Source organism: Phyllostomus discolor, chromosome 1 (assembly GCF_004126475.2).
Source record: "Phyllostomus discolor isolate MPI-MPIP mPhyDis1 chromosome 1, mPhyDis1.pri.v3, whole genome shotgun sequence".
NCBI lineage: Eukaryota > Metazoa > Chordata > Mammalia > Chiroptera > Phyllostomidae > Phyllostomus > Phyllostomus discolor.
The window spans coordinates 178271527-178294887 of NC_040903.2; the positions used below are offsets into that span (position 1 = coordinate 178271527).

General features: G+C 40.2%; 1 protein-coding gene and 1 long non-coding RNA gene across 4 annotated transcripts; both read right to left on the reverse strand.

The window, feature by feature from the left end:
* Nucleotides 1–415: 415 nt before the first annotated feature.
* On the reverse strand, nt 416–23290 carry VCPKMT (valosin containing protein lysine methyltransferase). 3 transcript variants are annotated; one of them, XM_036009763.1, is made up of 6 exons: nt 22508–23290; nt 22307–22417; nt 22066–22138; nt 21169–21288; nt 19993–20097; nt 420–736 (listed from the first exon to the last, which is right to left on the reverse strand). In XM_036009763.1, exons 1-6 carry the CDS (start codon nt 22771–22773, stop codon nt 509–511), a joined length of 903 nt encoding a protein of 300 aa, XP_035865656.1. In that variant the 5' UTR covers nt 22774–23290; the 3' UTR covers nt 420–508. The 3 variants fall into 3 exon arrangements, with proteins under 3 accessions (XP_035865662.1, XP_035865656.1, XP_028363970.1); XM_028508169.2 differs by lacking the exon at nt 420–736 and adding an exon at nt 15090–16721; XM_036009769.1 differs by lacking the exon at nt 22307–22417 and having other exon boundaries at nt 416–736.
* Nucleotides 8822–16258, reverse strand: LOC118496828. The gene is made up of 3 exons (XR_004899387.1): nt 16246–16258; nt 11952–11957; nt 8822–10111 (listed from the first exon to the last, which is right to left on the reverse strand). It is a non-coding gene; the product is annotated as an uncharacterized LOC118496828 (long non-coding RNA).
* Nucleotides 23291–23361: the final 71 nt, after the last annotated feature.

Below are 23361 nucleotides of genomic sequence, written 5' to 3' on the forward strand. Positions count from 1 at the left end.
AGTAAACACATTTGCCAATCCTCTATGTAGTAGTAGTAGTAGTAGTGATAATAATAATAGGAGGAGGAGGAGGAGAAAGAGGAAGAAGAATAACAATTTTTTAAATGCTTGGCATGTCCTGGGCTCTGTCCTGTAGCATTCACTCCTTGCAGGGACTGCATCCCTTACCCCCGAGCACCTCACAATTTGCTGGTCACCCACTGAATGCAAATGAGGAGAGATGGTGACTCTGGAGCCGCGATTTTCAACCTTTGTCATCTCGTGGAGCACACAAACTACTCACTAAACTCTGTAGCACAGCAAAAAATATGGTTTTTGCCAATCTGACAAAAAAACAGGTATAGTTTTGATTCACTCACACCAATGGCTATTGTGTTGGCTGTTGTTATCTTTTTACTTGACAACTTAAGAGAAAAGAGGCCAGTGCCCCTGACTGAATAAATATTGCACATTTAAAAAATTCTGGCAGCATACTGGTCGAACATCACTGCTCTTTAGAGGTATCTGGTTATCTTCTATGAAGAAACAGAGTGAGGGGCAAGACTGATAAGACTTGGCCCCAAATCATCTGGAGTCTGAAAGGAAGAAAGTCTGACCCACAGTCTACCTCCACTCCCTTCTTCGGGCCTCGGGCTAAGCACCCCTGCTCGTTCGAGATCCGCAGACGGCGCTGTGAACTGGGCGAGCCAGCGCTCCTGAAGAACTGCCTCTGTTCACCCGGAACGGGCACTCCTGGCTGAGGCAGGGGAAGAAGGAATCCTGCCTTTTGTTAACCATAAGCACCAAAACCAGTAATTACTCATACTTCCATCCAGCTTTCAAGCTGACATTTGGCTCTCACATCCATCTTCCTATTTGAGCATCTTAAGAACTCTGAGGGTAGACAGAACAAATGTCACCATCACCATTGCCATCCTCGTCTTGAAGATGAAGAAATGAACTCATGCCGAGGGCCCTGCCCAAGGACTCAGCTAGTCCACAGCAGAGGTAGGAGTTCAACCTTCACCCTCAGGATTCTACACAGTCCAGGGAGTTTCCAACAAATGGGGGTGAGGCACATCTTTAATCAAGAGAGGGACAGGAGGCAAGGATGTAGAGAAAAGGAGCCCTCGGGCATTGCTGGTGGGAATGCAAACTGGCGCACTCAATGGAAAACTGTATAGAGGTTTCCCAAAGATTAACAATGGAACTGCCTTATTATGACCCAGTGATTGTTTCTGGCATATAGCCAAAGTAACCCAAAATACTGGGTTACTTTGAAAGAATATATGCAACCCTATGTTCATTGCAGTATAATATACAATAGCCAAGATATGGAAGCAACCCAAGTATCCCTCAATAGATAAGTGGGTAAAAAAAAGCTGTGGAACATACATACAATGGAATATTACTTGGGCATAAAAAGAATGAAATCTTACAATTTGCAACAACATGGATGGACCTAGAGGGTATTATGCTAAGTGAAATCAGTCAGTCAGAGAAAGACAAATATTATATGACTTATAGGTAGAACCTGAAGAACAATATAAATGGACAAACAAAACAGAAACAGACTCACAGATAGAGAGAACAGGCTGATAGTCATCAGCAGGGAAAAGGGTTGGGGTACCGGGTTAAGGGACTGAGAAGTACAGATTGGCAGCTACAAAGCAGTCCTGGGGATGCCAAGTACAGCACAGGGAATACAGTCAGTAATACTGTAATAACCATGTATGGAGCCAGGTGGGGACTGGAAATATCAGGGGAAACACTTTGTAAGTATATGATTGTCTAACCACTATGCTGCACACCTGAAACTAATATAAAATAATATTGAATGTAAACTGGAATTGGGTATTGAATAAGCCATAAACCCTTGAAGATTTGAAAAAATAACAACTTAAAGAAAAGAGGGACAGCGTGACCAAAGGCGGGCTTACATGGCCACTCTCCTGGTCAGGCTCAATAGCTGGCAATGATTATTCGGAAAGACGGTAGCGAAATGCCCTGGGACCTCACGGAAGAGTTAGCGTCATGGGGACGCTCCTGTGGTGGGAGAAGTGTCTCCGGAGGGTCACGAGCTGGGGCCGTTTCACCCCCTCCCGACCTGGGGAGGCCGACCAGCCAGAGTCTTGGGCTGTCTCTTTACAGACGCCCACCCGCCTTGCCAGAGTCCCCATGCAAGGACGGCAAACAATGCCCTTCTTTTTGCTGCACAATAATGGTCACATTTTTCCAGGCTATTTGGCAAGTTATGCCTGTGCTCAAGAGACATTACTAAGAAAAATAAAGCCAAAGAATTTCTCCAGCCCTATATCAATTAATTACAAACCTACTTACAGCCTTCGCCCTTCTTTACACACACACACACACACACACACACACATCATCACCATCATCATCATCACCACCACCACCATTCCCTCTGCTCACATTTCACAGGTCTGGGCTGAGATCTTTACCCACATGTAAAGCTCTGAATTGCTAAGTGGCAATATTAGCTTAGTTCTTATGTTAGCCTTAATCATGTTTAAACATTTAAACAAGATCACATAAGGTAGCGTTTATATCAGTTTTGACAGTCCTGAGCCCATCCATATGCAACTGCAATATTTAATCTGGTTTCCTATCGGTTGGCAATTTAATTCTTCTACAATTGAAGCCAATCATCTGTCAATCATCAGAACCTTTAAATTTTTAAAAATTAAATTTATTTTTTATTTTATAGAGAGGGAAAGGGAGGGAGAAGGAGAGGGAGAGAAACATAGATGTGAGAGAGAAACCGATTGGCTGCCTTCCGTCTGTGCCCTGACTGGGGACCAAACCTGCAACCCAGGCATGTGCCCTGACAGGGAATTGAACTGGTGACCTTTCAGTTTGTGGGGCAATGCCCAACCCTCTCAGCCACACCAGCCAGAGCACAGCTGCCTTTAAAATAAACCTAGACTCTATTGTGGGAAAAAGAAGTGAATGGCTGTTTAAGGTTTTTCATAAATTAGTTCTTGTGAGTCAGGGGTCATTCTGGAAACTTTTGAAATTCATGGTATTTTTTTTTCCAGTTTGGTTTCAGGATGCAGTATAATCACAATGTAAGGACCTCAGGCATCCTATATAAGAAATCACAGTTTTTGTTTTGTTTTGTTTCTTTTTCTTGAAGAAAACATGCTTATTTAAAGATTTTGTAGTAGTTTATAACATTACTCTATGTATTTCTTTCAGTAGAAGTTGAAATATGTGGTTTTTACAGTAATACATACAGATTTTTAAAAATTTTATTTTAATCATTGTTCAAGTACAGTGTTCTCCCTTTTACTCCCATTCCAGCCCACCCTCTCAACCCTCCCCACTTCCCTCCCATTACCACCCTCCCCCTAGCTTTTGTCCATGTGTCCTTTAAATTTGTTCCCGGAAATAACAGTTTTTTAAAACTATCATACCAATTTATCTGGAATAACATTGTGTGCCTATAAACTGTATTGCATTTCAGATCTGGTGATATCAAAGAAAATTAGACTTACTTCAATCTATTCAAATACCTCAACTGTTCTGGACTATTATATCTAAAGTCAAGTAAAATGTGTATTGTGTCTATAACTTCTGCACGCCAAGGATTATTCAGCTCTGCCTCCAAAGGCAGCCTCTGGTACATCCTGGGGAAAAGGAAGTTTTATCTTGCATCTCTCCGAGTGGCCCCCAGGGTGGTGCTCTCCCTGGCTCTCCAGCTCTGCGCTGTCCATTCCGTGAGCTATGCCTGGTCGTCCCAGACTGGTCCCCATGCAAAGGATGCACCTCCTTCCTGGGGGCACCCCCAGACCGGTGAATGTGGGCAAGTATGTTTCTTACACTGCCTTCATTTTCTGTCACCACATGTAGGCTAGACCCAGGTGCCAAACTTTTCTGAAAGCTGCACAACTCAAGGGAATTACAATAAGAGAGGTAAAAAATTAAAACTCCACACTGAAGTAGGCAGCATGGAAGTCTAACCTTTTTTTAGATGACACCTTCCATTCCTAATCTTGCTTTCCGGACTTCAGGTCTCACTGCCCAAGACCCTTTCCTAATAGATGCTATAACCTCCCTCCACCTTCCAGTCACTGCTCTGACCACTGGGGTTAGTTCAGTGCTGGAATCCACCTGCTCTCCTAAGTGATTCATGTTCCCAACTCTTGAATTATTCCCTCTAAATCCCCAGATGGGGATAAAGAGGTGGCAGAGTGAACATCTTCTGGGTGCAAACGTAGTGCATTTGCTTTTTTTTTTTTTTAACAGTTAAATCACTCCTACAAAAGGTTTCTTCATTTACACTTTCTGACTCATTTTATGATGTTTACTTTTGTAGTTTGATAGGTTAAGATTTCCACAGTATCAGCAATCAACGCTGTTCTAGGAAGCTTGCAAATCCACTGCTAAGATGATGTGGCGGTATTACAGACACAATGGAGACTTAACAAGCAGATTACTTCCTGGGAAAAGCAGCAGTTGAGAGGATCTTAAGATAGAAGTAGGGCAGAAAGGTTTGAAGGCTCTACCAGTTAGGACCTGCTCCACCACAGGGAAGGGAAACCCAGCCCCAAACCAGCAGAACCGAGTTAACCAGGTTACACAACTGGAGAGTTCAGGGGTGCGGCTGGCTTCAGGCATGGCTGGTTTCAGAGGTCAAAATGAGTCATCAGGACAGTGAACCCATTTCTCTACTTGCCTCTAAACCCTGCTTTCCTCTGTGATGACTTTTATTCTTGGGCAGCTGAAAGCTGATTTTATCCTTAGCATTACTCAGAAAAGAAGTGCCTCTTATCCACCAGGGTTCTGCGAGGTTAACTTGGGTCATGTGACACCCAGCCCTAAACTGAGGCTGGAGGCATGAGGGGGCATGAGGCTGTTTGGCTGGGCTTGGTCTTGGGCCAGCAGAGGAGTCAGTGCAAGGGGTTTGGACAGAAATGTGGTCTTTAGCAGACGGCTGGGAGGAGGTCTGAGGGAGGACAGAAGTCACAGACACAGTCACCCACTACATGAAAAGTTCATGAGCTAAGACAGGCAGCAAAACACACTGCGTATCTAGAAAACTCCGCTTTGGTAAGACAGCAAAGAAGGTACATTGAAAAGGGTATTGAATACCAACGTGGGAGTTTCTACTTAACCTGGCAGCTCTGGGGAGGTTTTCGAGCAGGATGATGAAGAGTCTGGAACTCCCAAGTTAGGAGAGTGCTCTGCCACCATTGTTTGCACAGATGTGTGTCCAGGGACACTGGAAGCGGGAGACTATTACAGGAGCATAAATCAGAGTTAATGAGGCCCAACCTGAGGCGGTGGCAGTAAAATCAGAAAGGAGAGGAAGACTCCGAGTCCCACGGATGGGGGAACTGTGTGATACACTATTTTATGTAGGGGCAGAAGGAATTAAAGATGGTGAGAGGATGATGCCATTAGTAAAACTATGAGGGCAGAAGAGTCTGTTTGGCAGAGATTTTGCCCAGAAAGGGACATCAAGCTAGTGAGGCAAGCAGAGGAAGACAGCAGGCAGGCCGGTGAAGAGGAGAGGGCGGAGCTTAGGTGAGGGGTCAGAGACAGAGGTCTCAAGAGGGGAATCTGTAGTTGGAAACTTGAAAATGTCAAGATCTCTGAAGGAAAGTATGCAGAGGAGAGCTGTTGAAGGACAGAACTCTGGGGAGCTGGGAAGGACGCAAAGGAGAAGGAAAAGGAATTATGCAACTACTCACTGGGCAGAGGGAGGAAGTTGAGCCTACTTAAGTCTAACAAGAGGGGAGTCGTATCCCAAAGAGAAAACGAATTAGACTTCCATGTTCAATATTAATTTCCAGTGTTGGTTCCGTATCCTTCATTTCACATTCTCCTTGTTCCTTTCCACAAGCAAACTCCCACACTAAATCCAACGAGTAGCCATTAGCCGTTGAGGCTAAGGATTCACGGCTTTCTTAGCACCAATTACTTTCCCCCTGGTCTAAGTTGTTAATTTGAGAACCAAGCTTTTTATCACTAGTCATAACATATTCTCTTTTGGGTCTTCTCCCATTTCTCAGACCAAGTATTAAAATAACAGTCCAAGCACCACTGTTCTGCAGCCAACTAAACTGTTGACTGGCAGGCAGTATCACTATGTTGATTTGGGGACAGATGCACAAAACATGAACTTGGCACATGAAAGGTAAGGTGGGGTCAGTGTGTGAAGTACACCAGTGGGAACTGGGTAACCATCAACGTGTTTGAGAACTGCTTGTCCCTGAAGCCAAGAGAGAAGACATTTTCAAAATTTATTGTTTCCCCTTTTCCCAACTATTTCTGGAATGTTGGTATGTCCCAGGTTCTTACCTTGGGTTTTTTATTCTCAATCCCCCCTTTTCTCAACTATTTCTGGAATGTTGGTATGTCCCAGGTTATCTTGGGTTTTTTATTCTCAATCCCTACATGTACGACCTCGTTGTCTGCTACCCGCCCTATCCTCTGTCCCTAACCCTACAGATTCAGCTGCCTATCACATACTACCTAACCAGGGTGCTCAGGCTGTGGACTGCAAAGAACGCCTCCAAAAAGTGGCATGGTTCACGCTGCAGATATCATTGTTGTTCTGGAGTTAAAGCAAAAAATTAAAATTAGAACCCTTGATTCCAGAGTGGTGCAATTTGTATACATGACAGTTTTCTGGCAGGTGGCAATAAAATCTGTATTTCTAATAAAATTAGTATATTGAAACATTTTTTCAAAAGAAAGTGCTTTTCTTAAAAAAGGAACCCTTTCTGATGTGCACAAGGTCACTGTATGAGGGGATTCCCAAAATTGGAATTTTTTAATAAAAATTGTGTATTTATTCTTATATGTTTAAATTTCAGTCATCTTCAAAGTACTCTCCATTTGATGCAATACACCTGTAGAGACGTTTTTTCTACCCCTCAAAAGTTTTGAACTCGTTGATTTTGATGCTTTTTAGTGCTTCTGCCATTTTTTGTTTCACCTCTTCTACATTGGCAAAACATTTCCCTTTGAGGATGTTTTTCATCCAGGGAAACCAAAGAATAGTTGCTTGGGGTGAGGTCAGATGAATAGGGAGGGTAGGGCACAGGGGGTCATGCCATTTTTGTTCAAAAACTGCTGAACACGCTGCATGGTGTGGACAGGTGTGCTTATAAATCACCCATCATGAAATGGACAGATGTGTTGAAAGAGTCTTCCAAAAAAACTCACTGAAGCCGAATGCAGCCTCTCACAACAATGCCAGCTGGTACACTGGTACAGATGGGTTCCCAGAACACTCACCCAGTAGGGGAAGCCTATACAACAAGGGGCCTGCCCTCCAGAAGATAATTCCAGTTTGGGGGATCCCTTCTGTATGGACTGTGTAGGCCTTGATTCTTTTAGGATTCTCCACAAGTACCTACCCCACTATTTCTTGTCCAGTCTAGGTCCACAATGGCTTCAACTCCACCCCTTCCTTCCCATTCTCACTGCTACTGCGGGAGTTCACACCCTCCTACCCCGACGTCTCTTGCCTGAGCCATTGTTAATGCTGCCTTCCTGATTTCTCTGCCTCATGTTTTGCTCCCCTCCAGTCTATCATCCAGACCGTCAGAATCTTTCCACAATGATTTGAACAAATGACTTCTCTGTTTAATATATCTTCTCATTGCCTACAGAATCCAACTTACACTCCTGAATACAGTAGACTCTCCCTGCCCTTCCCCTGCATGCCCGCCTACCAGTCATTTGCTACACACACCCTATGTTCCGACAACCATCGTGTTTGATGCAGTTGCAGGTATTCGTCTAGAACCCCTGACAGGTTGCCCAATGGGCTCCAATCCATCCTTTAAAAGTCAAATTAATGGTCCTCTCATGAAATCTTCCCTGATCAACCCAGGCAGAGTTAACGATTACTCTCCTTTGTACTGCTGCTGTGGCTAATTGACCCCTTTATTATTGTACTTCTCCCAGTGTTGCAATTATTTTTGCATATATCTTTCATATTATGAATGAGTGAGCAGCTTCAGGTTATGGATTTCATTTTATTGATTTGTTTGCCCCTGAAGGAGTATCAGTGTGTATCCTGGCCACCTAGCATAGTTATCTGATGACTAAACTGAAAGAGTAAATAAACTTATTGTTTCAGAGAAGTCATGGATGGTGAATTAGAAAAAGGCAGAAGGGAAGACAGCATGGTTAAATGTGGAAAAACTTTAACAGCAACAAGCCGTATTTCATTTGCTATCACCTCTGCAGTCTTTTGTGGCGTCTCCAGGAACTTCTCCACTAAGTTCTGCTCCTGCCCTCTGCGCCCTCCTCTAGTCTGCGGGGTGGTGGGCTGTTTCTCTGTTTTGTTTTGTTTTGGTATTACATTCTGCTGGCAAGTACCAACTCGGTAATGCCTTGTGCCTTATTAACGTTTTACAGGATCTTCTCCCCTGCAACTTCTCACTCCCTTCCCATGATAAACACAGAGTCTAACTAGGAGGCGAAGAAGTCATGGTGGGAAATAAAAGAAAGTGACAGGCACACTGCTAAACCTGGAATCCCTCCTTTCTGACAAGGAGACTTTCGTTTGTTTTTCATGGGCCACATTGTGTGTTGTTTACTTAAGGAGACTTTGCACCTATTTACCTTTCTGAATTCTCAGAGTGAACAGCTGGGGCTTATGCTGTGGAGATGCCTTCTTCCTTACCCTCATCCCCTTATGTTATCCAGTTTAACCATCACTCCAGTGCTCTCCAGTGGAGAGAGCTCTCATTTTACACAAAGGGACACTAACATTCACAGTTTAACTCACCTGAGACATAAAGCTAGATTACACAGTAATCAAGAGAGCCATTTTCTCCTTAAGAGAAAAACAATGTTCAAGCTTGGATGCATAAAGAGAAGGTGACGGGATTTAGAACTGAGCTGGGGCTATTTTCCAGAGTAAATTAGGAATCTGGTTTCCACTAGCCACACGGAGCCTCCGCTGTTCTCTCCTCTTCCATGGACTTGCGGGCTAACAGACCAAATGGTGGTGTCGAATACATGCTTGAGAGTGAAAAGAGAGGTCTGAACCACAGAATTTTTTTTAAAAAGCCTTGTGACAAAATTTAGAAAGAATAAGTATTTTAAAAGCACATTATTGTACCTACATTCATAAATGGCACCGAAATCCAAAGACACTCTCTGGTTAAACATTTATTATTTGTGGGAGTGTGAAACTTGTTTTTCCTGTTTTTAAATTTCAGGAAACCAGGCCTATGTTCAATGTGAATGATATGCCACAAGATTATTCTTTACGCTCATTCTGAATGCAAACGTAAAGCTTCTCATCTAAGTGTAGGATAAAACATGCCACTTATATTCAGAGCGCCCCAGTATGCAGCTGTACTGTGCACACAGCACAGGTGGGTCTTCAGGACACATCCCTGAAAGGACAAGGTCAGGTACCGAATGCAGATTCATGGGATTGTTTGCACTGTAGATACGTAACTCTGACAACGATTTATCAAAGCAATAATGAGGCAACACGTAGACCTGGAACTCAGACTGTGGATGCTGGGACTTGATAGAGTAACAAAGGGAAGTAAAACTTAACCTTTACAGCTTTTCACCAGGAGTGTTTTAAAAGCACTGACCCATCAAGGGTTTAACAGACTGCCAGTGGTGCTTCATCAGAGCTAATAACGTGAAGGCAATGTGCTAAGTACTGAAATACGGAAGCCGCTGAGAATTGCATCTAGAGCAGCTTTTTCAAAAGCCCTCACTTTGTTTTGCATGGCACAAGTAGCACTGTTTTCAACCTCATGAATATTAAAGTGTGAACTTACTCTTCATGAAAATGTTACGGTACTATAGATAATAAATGTTTCTAAAAATTAAGACCAACTATTTAGTGTCCATGACAATCCTCACAATCTTTTCCATCAACTGAAAACAGAAAGGCCTTGAGAGTTTAATATAACACAGTTAAGCACATGTGCCACTTTATACTGGCTCATGGGGAAGCAGGTACGATTCAAGGTTCTGACTCTCATTCCTGTCCGTTGGTACACAGTTTGAGGGATTCATTAAGATAAGCTCCTGCAGCCCACCACAGACACTTATTACATGGTAAAAGATCATTTATCCAAAAAGCAACTGCTACTGAAGCATTTTAGAGTTAATACATCTAACCTCTGAAAATGGTTATAGATACATCAAGCCCCAGACTTCAAAAAAATGACCTGCTGGAGTACTTTAATTACTTGCTGCTTAACTGGTCTCATTTAAACAGAGATAAGAACCTGCTGCCTAACTGGTCTCATTTTAACAAAGAGCCAAAGAAGGAAGAACTGTCTAAGGATCCAGGGCAATGGAATGTTAATCTTGCAGCTCCAGCCAGCAAGCCCAGACTCCTGTGTTTAGAAATGAGGATTTTCTGTTTCTACTGGCCTTTGAATGCTTAAGGAACTTGCTTTAGAACAATAAAAATGAAGAGCAAAAGTTCTTTTTCCCCACCATATTTTCTTCTAAAACTGTTTACTTGTTCAAATAACAGAACTGTGAAAGTATTCTCAACCTTCTCCCATCATGATGGAGTGATGTTTACACGGGTTCTATACTGTCAGGAAGATGCCCGGATTCGGCACTGCAGCACAGATAAAAACCCACTTGCATCAGGCACATCTCCCCAGTCCCCACATGTAAATAACTCCACTCCTGCTATAATCACATTTATAGAACACTTACTGCTCAGGTACCTACATACATTGCATGTACGAAACTGATTTAATCCCTGTGGCAGACTATGGGGTAGATACTATTATGATCCTCGCCTTATGTTTGAGGAAACTGAGGCACACAGAGTTCAGATCACTTCCTCAAGGTCACACAGCTAGCAATGGCAGAATTGAGATTCAAACCCAGATAATCCAGTGTCAGAGGCTGTGTGCTCCGACAACACTTTGTTTTCAGAACACAAGTGGGAAGAAACATCATTGAAATAATCTGCTCTAGTATTTTTAAAGTCTATTATTTTGAAAACTATCTTGTTATTAATAATGAATTACATAAAATGTAACTCACAATCAATGGACACACTAGATCTTCACAGAATTCTACCAACACAAAAGACTAAGGCAATGTCTTAAATGACCACAACAGTTTTAAACTGTTAAATGAGTAACAGTTTTAACCTAACTGGTGAAAATCATTTGAGAATTTGCTGCTTTCTTACCCAAAATATTATGTAAAGTGGAAACTTTGCTTCTCCATTACTTGATTAATTTTCAGTAAAATTTTGTTGCCAATTTTTTCCTGTATTCATATTAGCATGAAGGTCTCTATGGCATGGAAATGGAGTATTCTACGTTTACAATGTTTATTACCAATGAATCAACAACTCTTTCAAATTCTGATGTTCCTTGCAAAAGAAAAACTGGAAGTCAAATAGCTGCACGCAGCTTATGGGAGTGTGGTATAGTCAAAAACAGAACTTTAGTTTGGATGTAAAAGCTACTAACAACTCTAGTGAGGAAGATACACTGGTATCTTCCACAGAGTTTCAAGTACCTCAGATGTAAAACCATGCATTACATAAAAGGTACTTTCGAGATGAATTTTCTGAACTTGAATTTAGCCACTTAAATGTCTGTCTCTCTAGAAGATTACAGAAAAAAGGCTTATAAATTGCAATTTATGTAGCTTTATGAATGACATTCAAAAATTCAAAAGGCATATCAGAATGCAATGGATAAAAAAGATAAATCAGATAATTTTATTAGAAATCCAATTTCACTTATACTATTGTTATTGAATGTTTGTGTCCACCCCGCCGCCCCACCCGCCCCAATTCGCCCAATGTGATGGTATTTGAAGGTGGGGCCTCTGGGAGGTGAAGCAATCATGAGACTGAAGCTCTCATAAAAGGGACTAGTGCCCCATAAAAGGAAGGCACCCCAGGGAGATCACTTGCCCCTTCTTCCATGTGAGGTTACATTGAGAACAGCGGCTTATGAGGAAGTGGGCACCTTGCTCTTGGACATCCCAGCTTCCAGAGCTGTGAGAAATAAACTTCTGTTGCCTATAAGCCATCCGATCTACGGTAATTTGTTATAGCAGCCCACACAGCCTAAGACAACCATGTTATATTCTGAAGGCAACTCATAACAGGTAGGTAGGTTTATTCTTTAAAACCCAATTAAATTCACCTTTAGAACGCAAGTGTGATTCCACTTCAAAATATTCTATTTTAACAACTTCCTCTCTATAAACTATTTAAAGATAAAGTCAAGCATTGCCATCTACAGGGAACCTTTAGAACAACAAGTCATAGTTCTATGACCCTCATTCTTTAAATGACTCCATCTGCAGTCTGAGTTTAATATTGTATCTGGCATCATGTAACAAGAAAACTTTCAAGGAAAAGGGTAAGAAAAATTTAAAAGGTATGCTGTGTTAAAAAAAAACCCATTACCAATCATTTTGGATTATTAACACAGTACTTCCTAAAAGAATTAAAAGTAACTTCACTCCCAAGTTCACCAAACACATGATCTATGGACCCTTGGTTATGAACTATAGCAGCTTAAGAATCAGAGCTATGCAGCCCCAAAGATCTTTCATTATAACTGGCATATAGAGGAGACCCAAATCATTGGTGACTATACCTGTTAATGATTTTCTATTTCCAGCTGTTGAATTCCCCTTTCCACTTGAGTAGTGCTACCAGGCAGGGGCCTCACCCTAAGTGGGTCTGCCTAGGGCCAGCTGTAGTGTGTGGAGTCTTGAATTTGTGTAGGAAAGATTTCACATGATTCCCGGTACTATGAGGGTATGTTTATTAAAACAGGACAGTGGAACAAGGAAGGGGTTAGTTTAGAACATGCAACAGGAGAGCCTGGGCTGGGATGCCTTAACTCACTGGGAGTCTGAGAAAAGGGGATTTTGGGGACAGGTTCAGGGGATTAGCCTGGAAGAAGCTGTTGCTGCCTGTTTCTCCAGATTGTAAATCTCATGGGAACCCTTTGAGTTTAGGAGATGTGTGACTGTGGGGGAGGAGGTGAGGGAAAGGTAATGGCGCTGGCTGCTCCCCAGAGGGAGACCATGCAGTGCACTGGGTCCTTTGTCTTAGGGTAGGTGTGTTAGTGGTGGTGGGGGGTGGGGGAGGTTCTAGCAGAATATTTGGCAGTTTTCCAAGTGTGTCCTTTTAGCATTCTGGTCTTTATTGGTTGGTCAGTGCCAGGGCAGGTCATTGCAGCTGGTCCTTTGCATCACCCACCTGGTTTTGCCGCTTTTCTGGGCCTGGAGCTGAAATACAACTAAGACCTAGATGTTACCTCTAGGGAGGTGACCTTTTGCATCTGGCTGTAAATTGCTCAGCCAGATTGTTCAGCTATGTTTCCCTATTCCACTTGCCAAGGAATTTTCCTAGCTTCTTACTATTCTCAGTAGTTTCACCTTTACCTTCTTGGCCAGATTCTCTGAATTTTCAGATAATCCATTTCTAAAGCTCAGTCCTGTTTATTTTAAAATCTATTTCATAGAAAATTCCACATTGGATTCAAAAGTCTTTACTTCCCTACAAGTACAGGCCTACTCTAATTAAGGATAGTTTTTCATATTTCTCTTCCCTTTGCTCTCTTCTCTTTGGGAAGAAGATGCTAGATTTCCTTACTGCAGTAGCTCTCAATTTAGGCTACACATTAAAGCCATCTGGAGCCCTTTAACAAAATAGCACGTCTCTGATATAATTGGACTGGGATGGGACCTGAACATGGCTTTTGTTTGCTTTTAATTTTCCAGGTGACACCACGTGTAGTCTAGTTTGAGAAACATTGCCTTATTATGGGGGATCCCTAATTGGCTCTGTGTTCTGATAAGTGCCCCAGGGATTCACTGTGCACAGTGCAACCCCCACTAGTGTGAAAAGCCAGAGGATCAACCCTGAGCAGCTCTACCCTGCACTGGCTGCCTTTAGAGATTTGAGAGTTAGTTATATTCTGGCTGACTCCAAGCTAAGAGGCACTGCACCACACTCATCTGTTGCACCTGCCTTTTAACCTCAAGTTGCTGCAGTTCTCTAGCCCCCAGTTCATGTATCAACTCTCAGGCTGGCAGGATCCACCTTCAACACCTCTGTGCCTGACAGTCCCATCACCTCTCCAACTCCATTCCTATGCTTTGGATAAAACAACAAACATGTTGATCTGCTAGGTAAACACAAATCCACCCAGGTGGGAAAAATGCTGGTCCCTCCTTATTATTTTGAGAATATTGAATTATTCTCAGGCCTCCCTCCCATGGTTTCTAGGTGCAGATGCACCTTGTTTAGCCCAAAGGACTAAACTAAATCCCATTCTTCTACACTGCATTCCTGCAAAAGACCTCTCCTACTCCAGGCCTCCCTGACCTTGTGGGAAATGGTTATTAGTGATAGGGCATGTCATGTGAACTGGGACTTTCCAGTAAGTTCTGCAGGGCTCACTGGTCCTAACTATCAGTAGTAGTTGCCTGATCTTAGAATGTGGGGACCTGGGAATAGGACAGAAAGGGAAGCACACACAAAGGTGTGATTCCGGTGAAGCTGAATGGAGGCTGACCTCAGACTGACTCCTCCATGAAGTTTTGGGGTGTAAGGTGCACCCATCAAGATAAAGGAGCTGGGCTTTTACACAGGAATGTCAAGGGGCACTTTAGGCCGAAGACCCACAGGCAGACTGTCTATCACAAATATAGTGAAAAGGGGAGGAGGGTGAAAAAGGATCTGAAGAATCTTGGTATTGACCAGGCTACTAAAGCTGGTCAATACCAAACTTAGTTTTATAAGTTCCATAATGTTATAGAACAAGCTAGGAAGTGGTCATTTGTCCTAAGACTTCACTAATAATAGCTGGTGCTCTCTGTAACAAATTATCACATATTTAGGTTGTAATAACTGCTTAGTAAATTTATTAATAAAATGCTAAGGGCAGTATGAACAAAGTATTTGAAAAAGAACAGCAAAACAAACTAAAGATTGGAGTAAGCCTGAAGGAAAGAACTATTCTCTTGACTTTAATCCTTAATTTCTCTAAAGAAGATTGTTTTGCTCTTCTGGAAAGTAGTTGTCTGCTTTAGAAGTTCATTTCCTTCAAAGCAATTTCTGAAACATTCGCAGAGTCACAGGATCTCAAAAAGAAAGTTTATTTTAACACATAAAATGTGCGACCTAGCTAGCACCAATGCCTGTAAGTACCATTATTTTATCATTTACTACTACTCTTTGTAACTGGTGAGATAAGTTCTAGACAGATCAGTCTGTGAGCAAACGATTATCATAACATAAAAAAAGACTACACAGAATCAAAATCGTTTCCTAAATGTATACAGAACTACATTTGTGGTTATTTAAAAATGTTTCTCTGTTTCATGTAAACAAGTTAACACCAGTGATTTTTAGCCACCTTTTCTGGGAAGATATATTCAGTTGGCCAAAAAGTCTGTTGTTTTGCCGGTAGATGGCCTAGTAGTGCTTAGTTGTCACTTCATTTGGAACAATTTTGTTAAGATTGTACTGTGACAGCTATCATTGTCAGCATGCATTAAAAAAAAAATTAAAATGTGAATTTTTGTGCAGCCATTTTGATATTGAAGATGGAAGAAAATATGCAACATTTTTGGCATATTATGCTTTCTTATTTCAAGAAAGGTAAAAACGCAACCAAAATGCAAAAAAAAGATTTGTGCAGTGTATGGAGATGCTGTGAAAGAATGAATATATCAAAAAAGTGGTGTGCCAAGTTTCTTGGTACTCCTGACATTTTGGCCAAATAATTCTTTGCTGTGGGGCTGTCTTACACACTGGAAGATGTTTAGCAGCATCCCTGGCCTCTACCCACTAGATGCCAATAGCGGGAGAGAGCCAACATACTCAAAATATCCAAATCAGTAAAGTTATTGGTGAAAATGAAAAATGTCTTTTATTTTACGGAAGAAAACCCCATAACGAACTTTTTGGCCATTCATGAGCCACGTAAGTGCAAGAGCCTGAAAATGGGCTTTTTATTCTCACTCATTCTCATATGAAAAAATTTTATAATGATGGCTTCCCACCCCTCATAATCTCCTGATTTCATTTACCAACTCACTATAGTACAATTTACTATTTAACTCATATAGACATGTTTGGTGGAAGAAAAGATTAAAACTTTGGTCAATGTAAGTATACAAAACATTTTCAGTTTTTTTAATGAACAAGAACATTTAAGTATTAAAGCTATCATAAAATCAATGCGGAACACACATATGATAAAAACTACTGCATAATTATGTTAAAAGGAAAACCTTTTAGATTTACCTATTTTGAAGACAAACTAAAATTTACTGGTTTGAATTTAAACTTTATTATATAGCAATAGATATTTTTCTTTGGAAATTAAATAAAATTTATCTCTAATTTCCTGAAAATAAACCAAATCAATCATGCTGCTTCACTGTTTATCTTTGGCCGACTTTATGCTAACCTCAATACCTATTTTTACTTGAGGAATGATTAATACACAATAAGCAGAACTCGATGTTGAGCTAAAAGTAAACTAAGTTGGATATCAGGCCGATTGGCAGGCGGGCAGGTGGTCATTTTTCGTTTTGCTGCAGCCCATGATGGTTGTTGTCTAAATATCAGATCTTTAAGGACATGCTGGAAAAATCTGTGAACACAATCTTCCCATGCTATATTCACATGCTCCATTCACATCTTTAGCTTACCCAGGTTGTTAGGGGCTTGGGTAAGATGATTAAAGACTTCATGATGAAAATTTCTATAAGAAAAAAAAGGACACTTTACAGATTAAATTCCTATTATTAAAAATGAAGTATTTACTGGGTACTTAATACTAGGTTAATATGCCTAGTAATGGCTAAATTCAAAAGAACAGTCATGCATAATGTTTAGAGATTCTTTGCTGATATCTAAAACACAAGCAACTGAAGAAAAAACAGATACATTTGACATGATCTTAAGCACAAAATCAAAAACCTCTGTGCTTACGGACATACTACCAAAACAATGAAAAAAATTTACAGAATGGGAGAAAGTATTTGGAAATTATGTATCTGGTTAAGGGTCTAGTATCCAGGATATATAAAAAACTTTTCAACTATGATTTCTATAAATATACACAAATGGCCAGTTAAGTATGTGAAAAGAAACTCAACAGCATTAATCATTAGGGAAATGAAAATAAAACCATAATGAAATACCATTTTGTACCTACTGAGGTGGCTATAATCAAAAAGATGAACAATGACAAAAGTACTGGTGAGGATATGGAGAACTGGAACTCTCACACACTGCTAGCGGAAATGCAAAATGTTACACTAGTTTTGGAATACAGTTTGGCAATTCCCCAAAAGTTAAATATAGAGTTCCCATATGACCTAGCAATTCTATTCTAGGAATATACCCAAAAGACGTGAAAACATGTCACACAAAAATGTTTACATGAATATTCATAGCAACATTACCCATTAGAACCAAAAGTGAAAAATACTAAAAGGCTTATTAACTCATAAATGGATGGATAAGGAATGGAATATCCATACAAAAAATATTATTCAACTATAAAAAGGGAGTTCAATGACGAAGTATGCTACAGCATAGCCAAGCCTTAAAAACTGTGCTGAATGAAAGCCAGACCCAGAAAAGCCACAGAGTGTGTGATTTCATTTCCAAGTGTCTCCCCCGAAACCCCACCCCACCGTAAATTCCTAAGCAGCCTTTCACAAGCTGAAATGGCATAAAGTGGAGAGTACCCCAGTTTCACATTATGCCACTTTGCTTTTATGAAAGACCTACATTAGTATCTGTTTTCACTAATCAAAAGAAATCCAAACAGAATTTTCTCATTTACAGAAGCCATTACCATACTAATGTAGGTCTTTCATAAAAGCAAAATGGCATAATGTGAACTTTCAGAAGGGGATACCTGTACATGAAATGTCCAGAACAGGCAAATCCACAGAGACAGAATAAATTGGTAACCACAAACTAGGGACTGAGGCAGGAACAGGAAGTGACTGCTTACAGGTATGGGGTTTCTTTCTGGGGTAAAAATGTCTAAAATTAGAAAAGTGGTCATGGTTGTGCAACTCTGTGAATATACTAAAAACAATGAATTGTACACTTTTTAAAAGGGTAAACTTTATGGTACATAAATTATATCAATTTTTTAAAAAGACCCTGGCTGGTGTGGATTGAGTGCTGGCCTGCGAACCAAATGGTCATGGAATTGATTCCCAGCCAGGGCACATGCCTGGGCGGCAAGCCAGGTCTCCAGTAGGGGGCACATGAGAGGCAACCGCACATTGATGTTTCTCTTCCTTCCTCCCTCCCTTCCCCTCTGTCTAAAAATAAATAAAATCTTTAAAAAAAAAAGATTCTTTGCCAAAATAAAGCCTTATATATTTAGAAGACAAATTCTTTATGCCTCAAAAAAATCTACTTTTAAAACTATGCAATATCAGCTAAAACTAGTTCCATTAAGTCACAAGCCATTTTTTAATCATCGTTATCTCCAGCATCATGCCACATAAGCACTCACTGATCTGAATTACTGATCCCACCACTCCTTTTACCTTACAGTCCTAACATCTAATCTTGATCTCCCAAATTACAAGTTGTTTGCTTTAGGCTAAAATTTGCAATAATCGGAAAACTTCATCACAAATTCAATCAAAATAACAGAAAAAAGTGTTTAACATCTTTAATTCATAAAATTAATCACGCCCCTGCCTTATTACCAACCAGTCACATATACAAAAGGTACTTGGAAGAAAAAATGGATACAATTCTTCCTTTCTATAGACTCAAACTCTAGGTATCACAGAAGCAACCTGCATAAAATATAACAAGTAAAGGAAGCAGCAAAAGAGAGTAAGATAAATTCTACTTAACTGAATGCATTTTTCATTATTGGACAGATTTGCCTTGTTTCATTTTACTTTTTAAAATTTTTTATTAAAGTGTAGATGACATAAATATATCAGTTTCAGGTGTACAACATAGTGATTCAACATATTAACTCCCCTCACCAAGAACTGAACCTGGGCTGCAGTAGTGAAAGTGGACAATCTTAGCCACTGGACCACCAGGGAAGGGTTGTTATATTTTACTTTGACAATTAAAAATTTTTGAATGGTTGGAAAAAGTTCACAAAGGTCAGAGCTGGCACTTAAAAATCTCAAAGAAATACTGGGTTGGCCAAAAAGGTCGTGTAGTTTTTTTTCTATAAAATAAAGGACGCATTTTTTCATACTTATTTGGGTATTTTGAGTATGTTGGCTACTTCCCGCATGCTATGACATTAATTATTCTCAATTAATGTCTCGATTTGATCACTATCAACCTCAACTGGTCTACCCAACCATGAAGCATCATCCAGTGAGAAAACTATAGCATGAAACTTTGCAAACCATTTCTGACACTTTCAATCAGCCACAGCACCTTCTCCATACACTACACAAATCTTTTTTTGCATTTCAGTTGTGTTTTTACCTTTCTTAAAATAATAAAGCACAATATGCCAAAAATATTTTCTTCCATCTTCAATATTAAAATGGCTGCACAAAAATTCACCAATTTTTATAAGTTTTTCAATGCATGCTGATATGACAGCTGTCATAATACAGTCTAATAAAATTGTTTCAAATAAAAATTATTTCTAATAAAAAAGAAGTTAAAAACAATTAAGTGCTACTAGAGCCATCTTACAGGAAAAAACCTAATGAACTTTTTGGCCAATCCAGTAACATAAACTTATAAATAGCTAAGTTACTTGTCTAAGGTAATGCCTAATTATAAAGCTATATAATTTATAGCTGGAAAGGACCTTTATAGAAGAAGCCTGCCTTATTTTAGAGGAGGAACCCAAGGCCAAATAAAGTGACCTAATATTCAGTTAACGCCTGAGTCCAGTGAATCGTCATAGCTATTTCCCTACATCAAAATCAACATCTGCATCACACATAAGCTCAGAGACAGCATCCAGCTAAAGAAGCCTCCTTCAGAGATAGAGCCAGGAATGTATTTACCGATTTTTTCTTTCTGATGTATAAAATATGAATATCTTCACTTCGATATTCTTCATCATGTTTTTCCAAAGGAATTTTTTCAAAGTCAAAGTCTAGTTGAAGGAGCTATAAATTTAAAAGAGATATACTTCAAATTCAATAATATGAACTGTACTGTGGTGACTGAAGTCAGAACAGTGGTTGTTTGTGGTACTGACTAGGAAGGGGGAACATGGGGAGCCTTTTGTGGTCATAAAAATGTTCCATATCCTTATGTTGGGTAGTGGTTATTTGGGTGTGTACACATGAAAAATTGAGCTGAGCACTTGATATATGTGCATTTTACATTTTTTAAACTTAATCAAAACTGTTTAATAATATAAAACTTTCAATGATAAAGTTTCAGAAGTTCATTAATATTCCTAACATTCAAGAAAAACCTTAAAAAATTTCAGCATGTACCTGAGGCTGAAATTAATATTCCTAACATTCAAGAAAAACCTTAAAAAAATTTCAGCATGTATCTGAGGCTGAGGCAGAGTCACACATTTGCTTTCTCGTGTAACCAAAGTCCTTCCAGTGGCTAAAACTGCAGGGCTATGTGCACAAGAGGAGTCATTTGTAATATGATGGATTTTTGTCCGTAAAAATGGTTTGGGTGACCACTGGGGGAGGGTGGATGAAAGATACATGGGACTCTATGTACTACTTTGGCAAACCCTGTAAATTTTTATTTTAAAAAACAAAACAATATCAAAGCCTGAAAACAGGTAAGATATCTCGGTTGACGTTTTCACAAAAATGCAGAGGAAAACAGAAGTAAAAATATCACATTCCATTTTCTATGATGAATTCTCCAAAAGTAATATATAAATCATTAGTACATTCCCCAAAGCCATCATGTTTAATAAAGAAACATTGCAAACTTTCTCAGAAAACACAGGGCATCATCACCCTATTATTTTACATTGTTCTGTATATACTAGATCAACTTATTAGAAAATAGAAATAAAGGCTCAGAAAAGATGAAAAAGGGGCAGGAGCTTAGCAGAATGGTGGGCTTTGAAGAATCCTCCTCGGGTTCTTTAAAGCAGAATGTTTTCCTGACTCAAAATCACCATAATACACTTGAACACAGTCACACAGAGCCTCCCTGAAGGATAATCACTACCAAGATCAATCTAGTAGAGCACCCACCTCAAAATATTTTTTCTCGATTTCTGGATTTTTTCCCATTGTTCGCTGTTCATAACAACATATAATACAAGTCTCAGGTCCACTGAGATCTTTTAGGGTTTTCAACAGCGGCTCCAAAGACTGTTAAAAAAATAGAATATAATTTTTGTTTGAGACTTTAAAAAATACATATTTTTATTGTAAAAAGGTCTAGGGAAGGTAGAGGGTATAATTATACCTCCCCTACAATTTACCCATCTTTGAATCAATCCAACAAAGAACATAAAGACTCTGTAACTAATGATAAGTAAACTCCTCTTAACCACTGTAGTGACTTCAGTTTCCAAAGACAAGAGTCATGTAACTTCATTTTCGAGTTCCCATGGGAAAACAAGTGGAAATAACTTCACTATTAAAAATTTAATGTTATTTAATCTAACTTGGGATTTAAATAATCAGCAATTTACCTACAAAAGCAAGTCTGATCTAACCTAAACATTAAGTTGACTCAATGTTCATACTTTAAAAAAACGAGTGATACTGCTATACACAAATTGGTAATTTTTAAAAGTCACTCTGAGTCTAATAAATTTTGTCACAGAATGATGACTTTGTTACAACGTAATTTAATTCTCAATGTCATGCTTTATATGTTCACTGGCAACAGCTAAGTTAAAAAAGCAGCCCTTTAAAAACAGATCTTAATAGCAAAAATTCTTTAAAAACTTTACAGAAGCCTCTACTAAAATGCACATAACACTTTTCTCAACATGATTCATAGACCTGTACATTAAACACGAGTGTATATACATAGCACCTGGTGACAATATCCTGCATTCAGGTATCTTAAAATGTGTGCTCTAGAATCCAGGTAATACAGTACATCTTCTAAAGAGATTTCTCTCATTGAATATTTACCTCTTCGTAGTATATGCAGTCGGCCATCAATATGTAGTCTGGTGGAGAAGTCAAGTCTTCTATTTCTTCCCCCCTTAAAAATGGCAACCAAATATTTTAACTGTTGTTTTAATAATTTAAAAATCCTTGTTTTAAAAACAAGACCCGGAAGATCCCCTTCCTATTAACCATGCTTTTAGCAAAACACAACTTAAAGCAAACTGCAAATCGTTATTAAAACAAGCCAAAAGGCCATACAAACCATTTCAGTACCTTGGCTTGAACAGAACCAGTGACAAGATGCTTGTTCATATTAATATTCAGCTTCAGCAAGTCTTGCAGTTCCTCAAGATCGGTAACTACAACATCTGCCCTATAAAAGAACGTCGACTGAGGCATAGGCAGAAGGGTGGGAAGCCAATAATCAGTTTCCTAAAGTAGCGCCCCTCCCACCAGCTCTTACCCGAGGGTAGCAGCCATTAGCCCCACGGCCCCGGTGCCGGAGCCCAGCTCCAGCACCGACCGCCGGCTCAGCGCGTGGGCCCCATCGCCGGAAAACCCGGGCGTTTCCAGGTATTTAGAAAGGACAATGGCAGCGTCCCAAACTACGCAACCCACGCCGCCGGATCCATATTGCTGCAGCCGCAGAACCGTGCCATCTGTCTTCTCCAAAATCCGCACGAAGTTCCGCATTGGGTCCTCCACGGAGGACTCCAAAGTAACCTCCATTGCTGCCCAACAGGAGGCGGCGCATGAAGTGACGTCACACCCACGCACAACACCCTGAGGCCCTGCCTTCCAAAGAGCCCGGCGCCTCCTAGTGGTGCAGTTGGCCACTCGACTCCCGACCAAAGGCACAAAGCCCGGAAGGCTGCACTGTCGGGCGTGGCCGAGGCTGGCCACCACTTCCTCTGCGCGCTGGACTGCCTCCCTCTCCCCTAAATTGTAAGTCTAGCTTAAGTCATTTTTCCAGACAAAGAAAGTACAATAATATGCTCTTTAAAAAACAAAGCCAAGCCAACCTCAATATTTTTACCTGGTTGGAGATTGACTCACGCAGCAGTTACTGGCCTTAAATCCAGGCAGTTTCCAAGACTTTACCAAGGATAGCTATAATCCTGTTTATCAAAAGTTGCCAGTATGCTCCTAATTTTTAAAAAATTCAAAAATGGTTGCTAGAGGCTTGCTGACTGCATTTAGCAGTGAAGACAGTTATCCCTCTAAACTTTATTTACATCACTTAAATGCTTTGGGATTATATAATTGAAATTGTACAAAAATACTGAAAACAACATATGTACAAATATTTCTACAGCA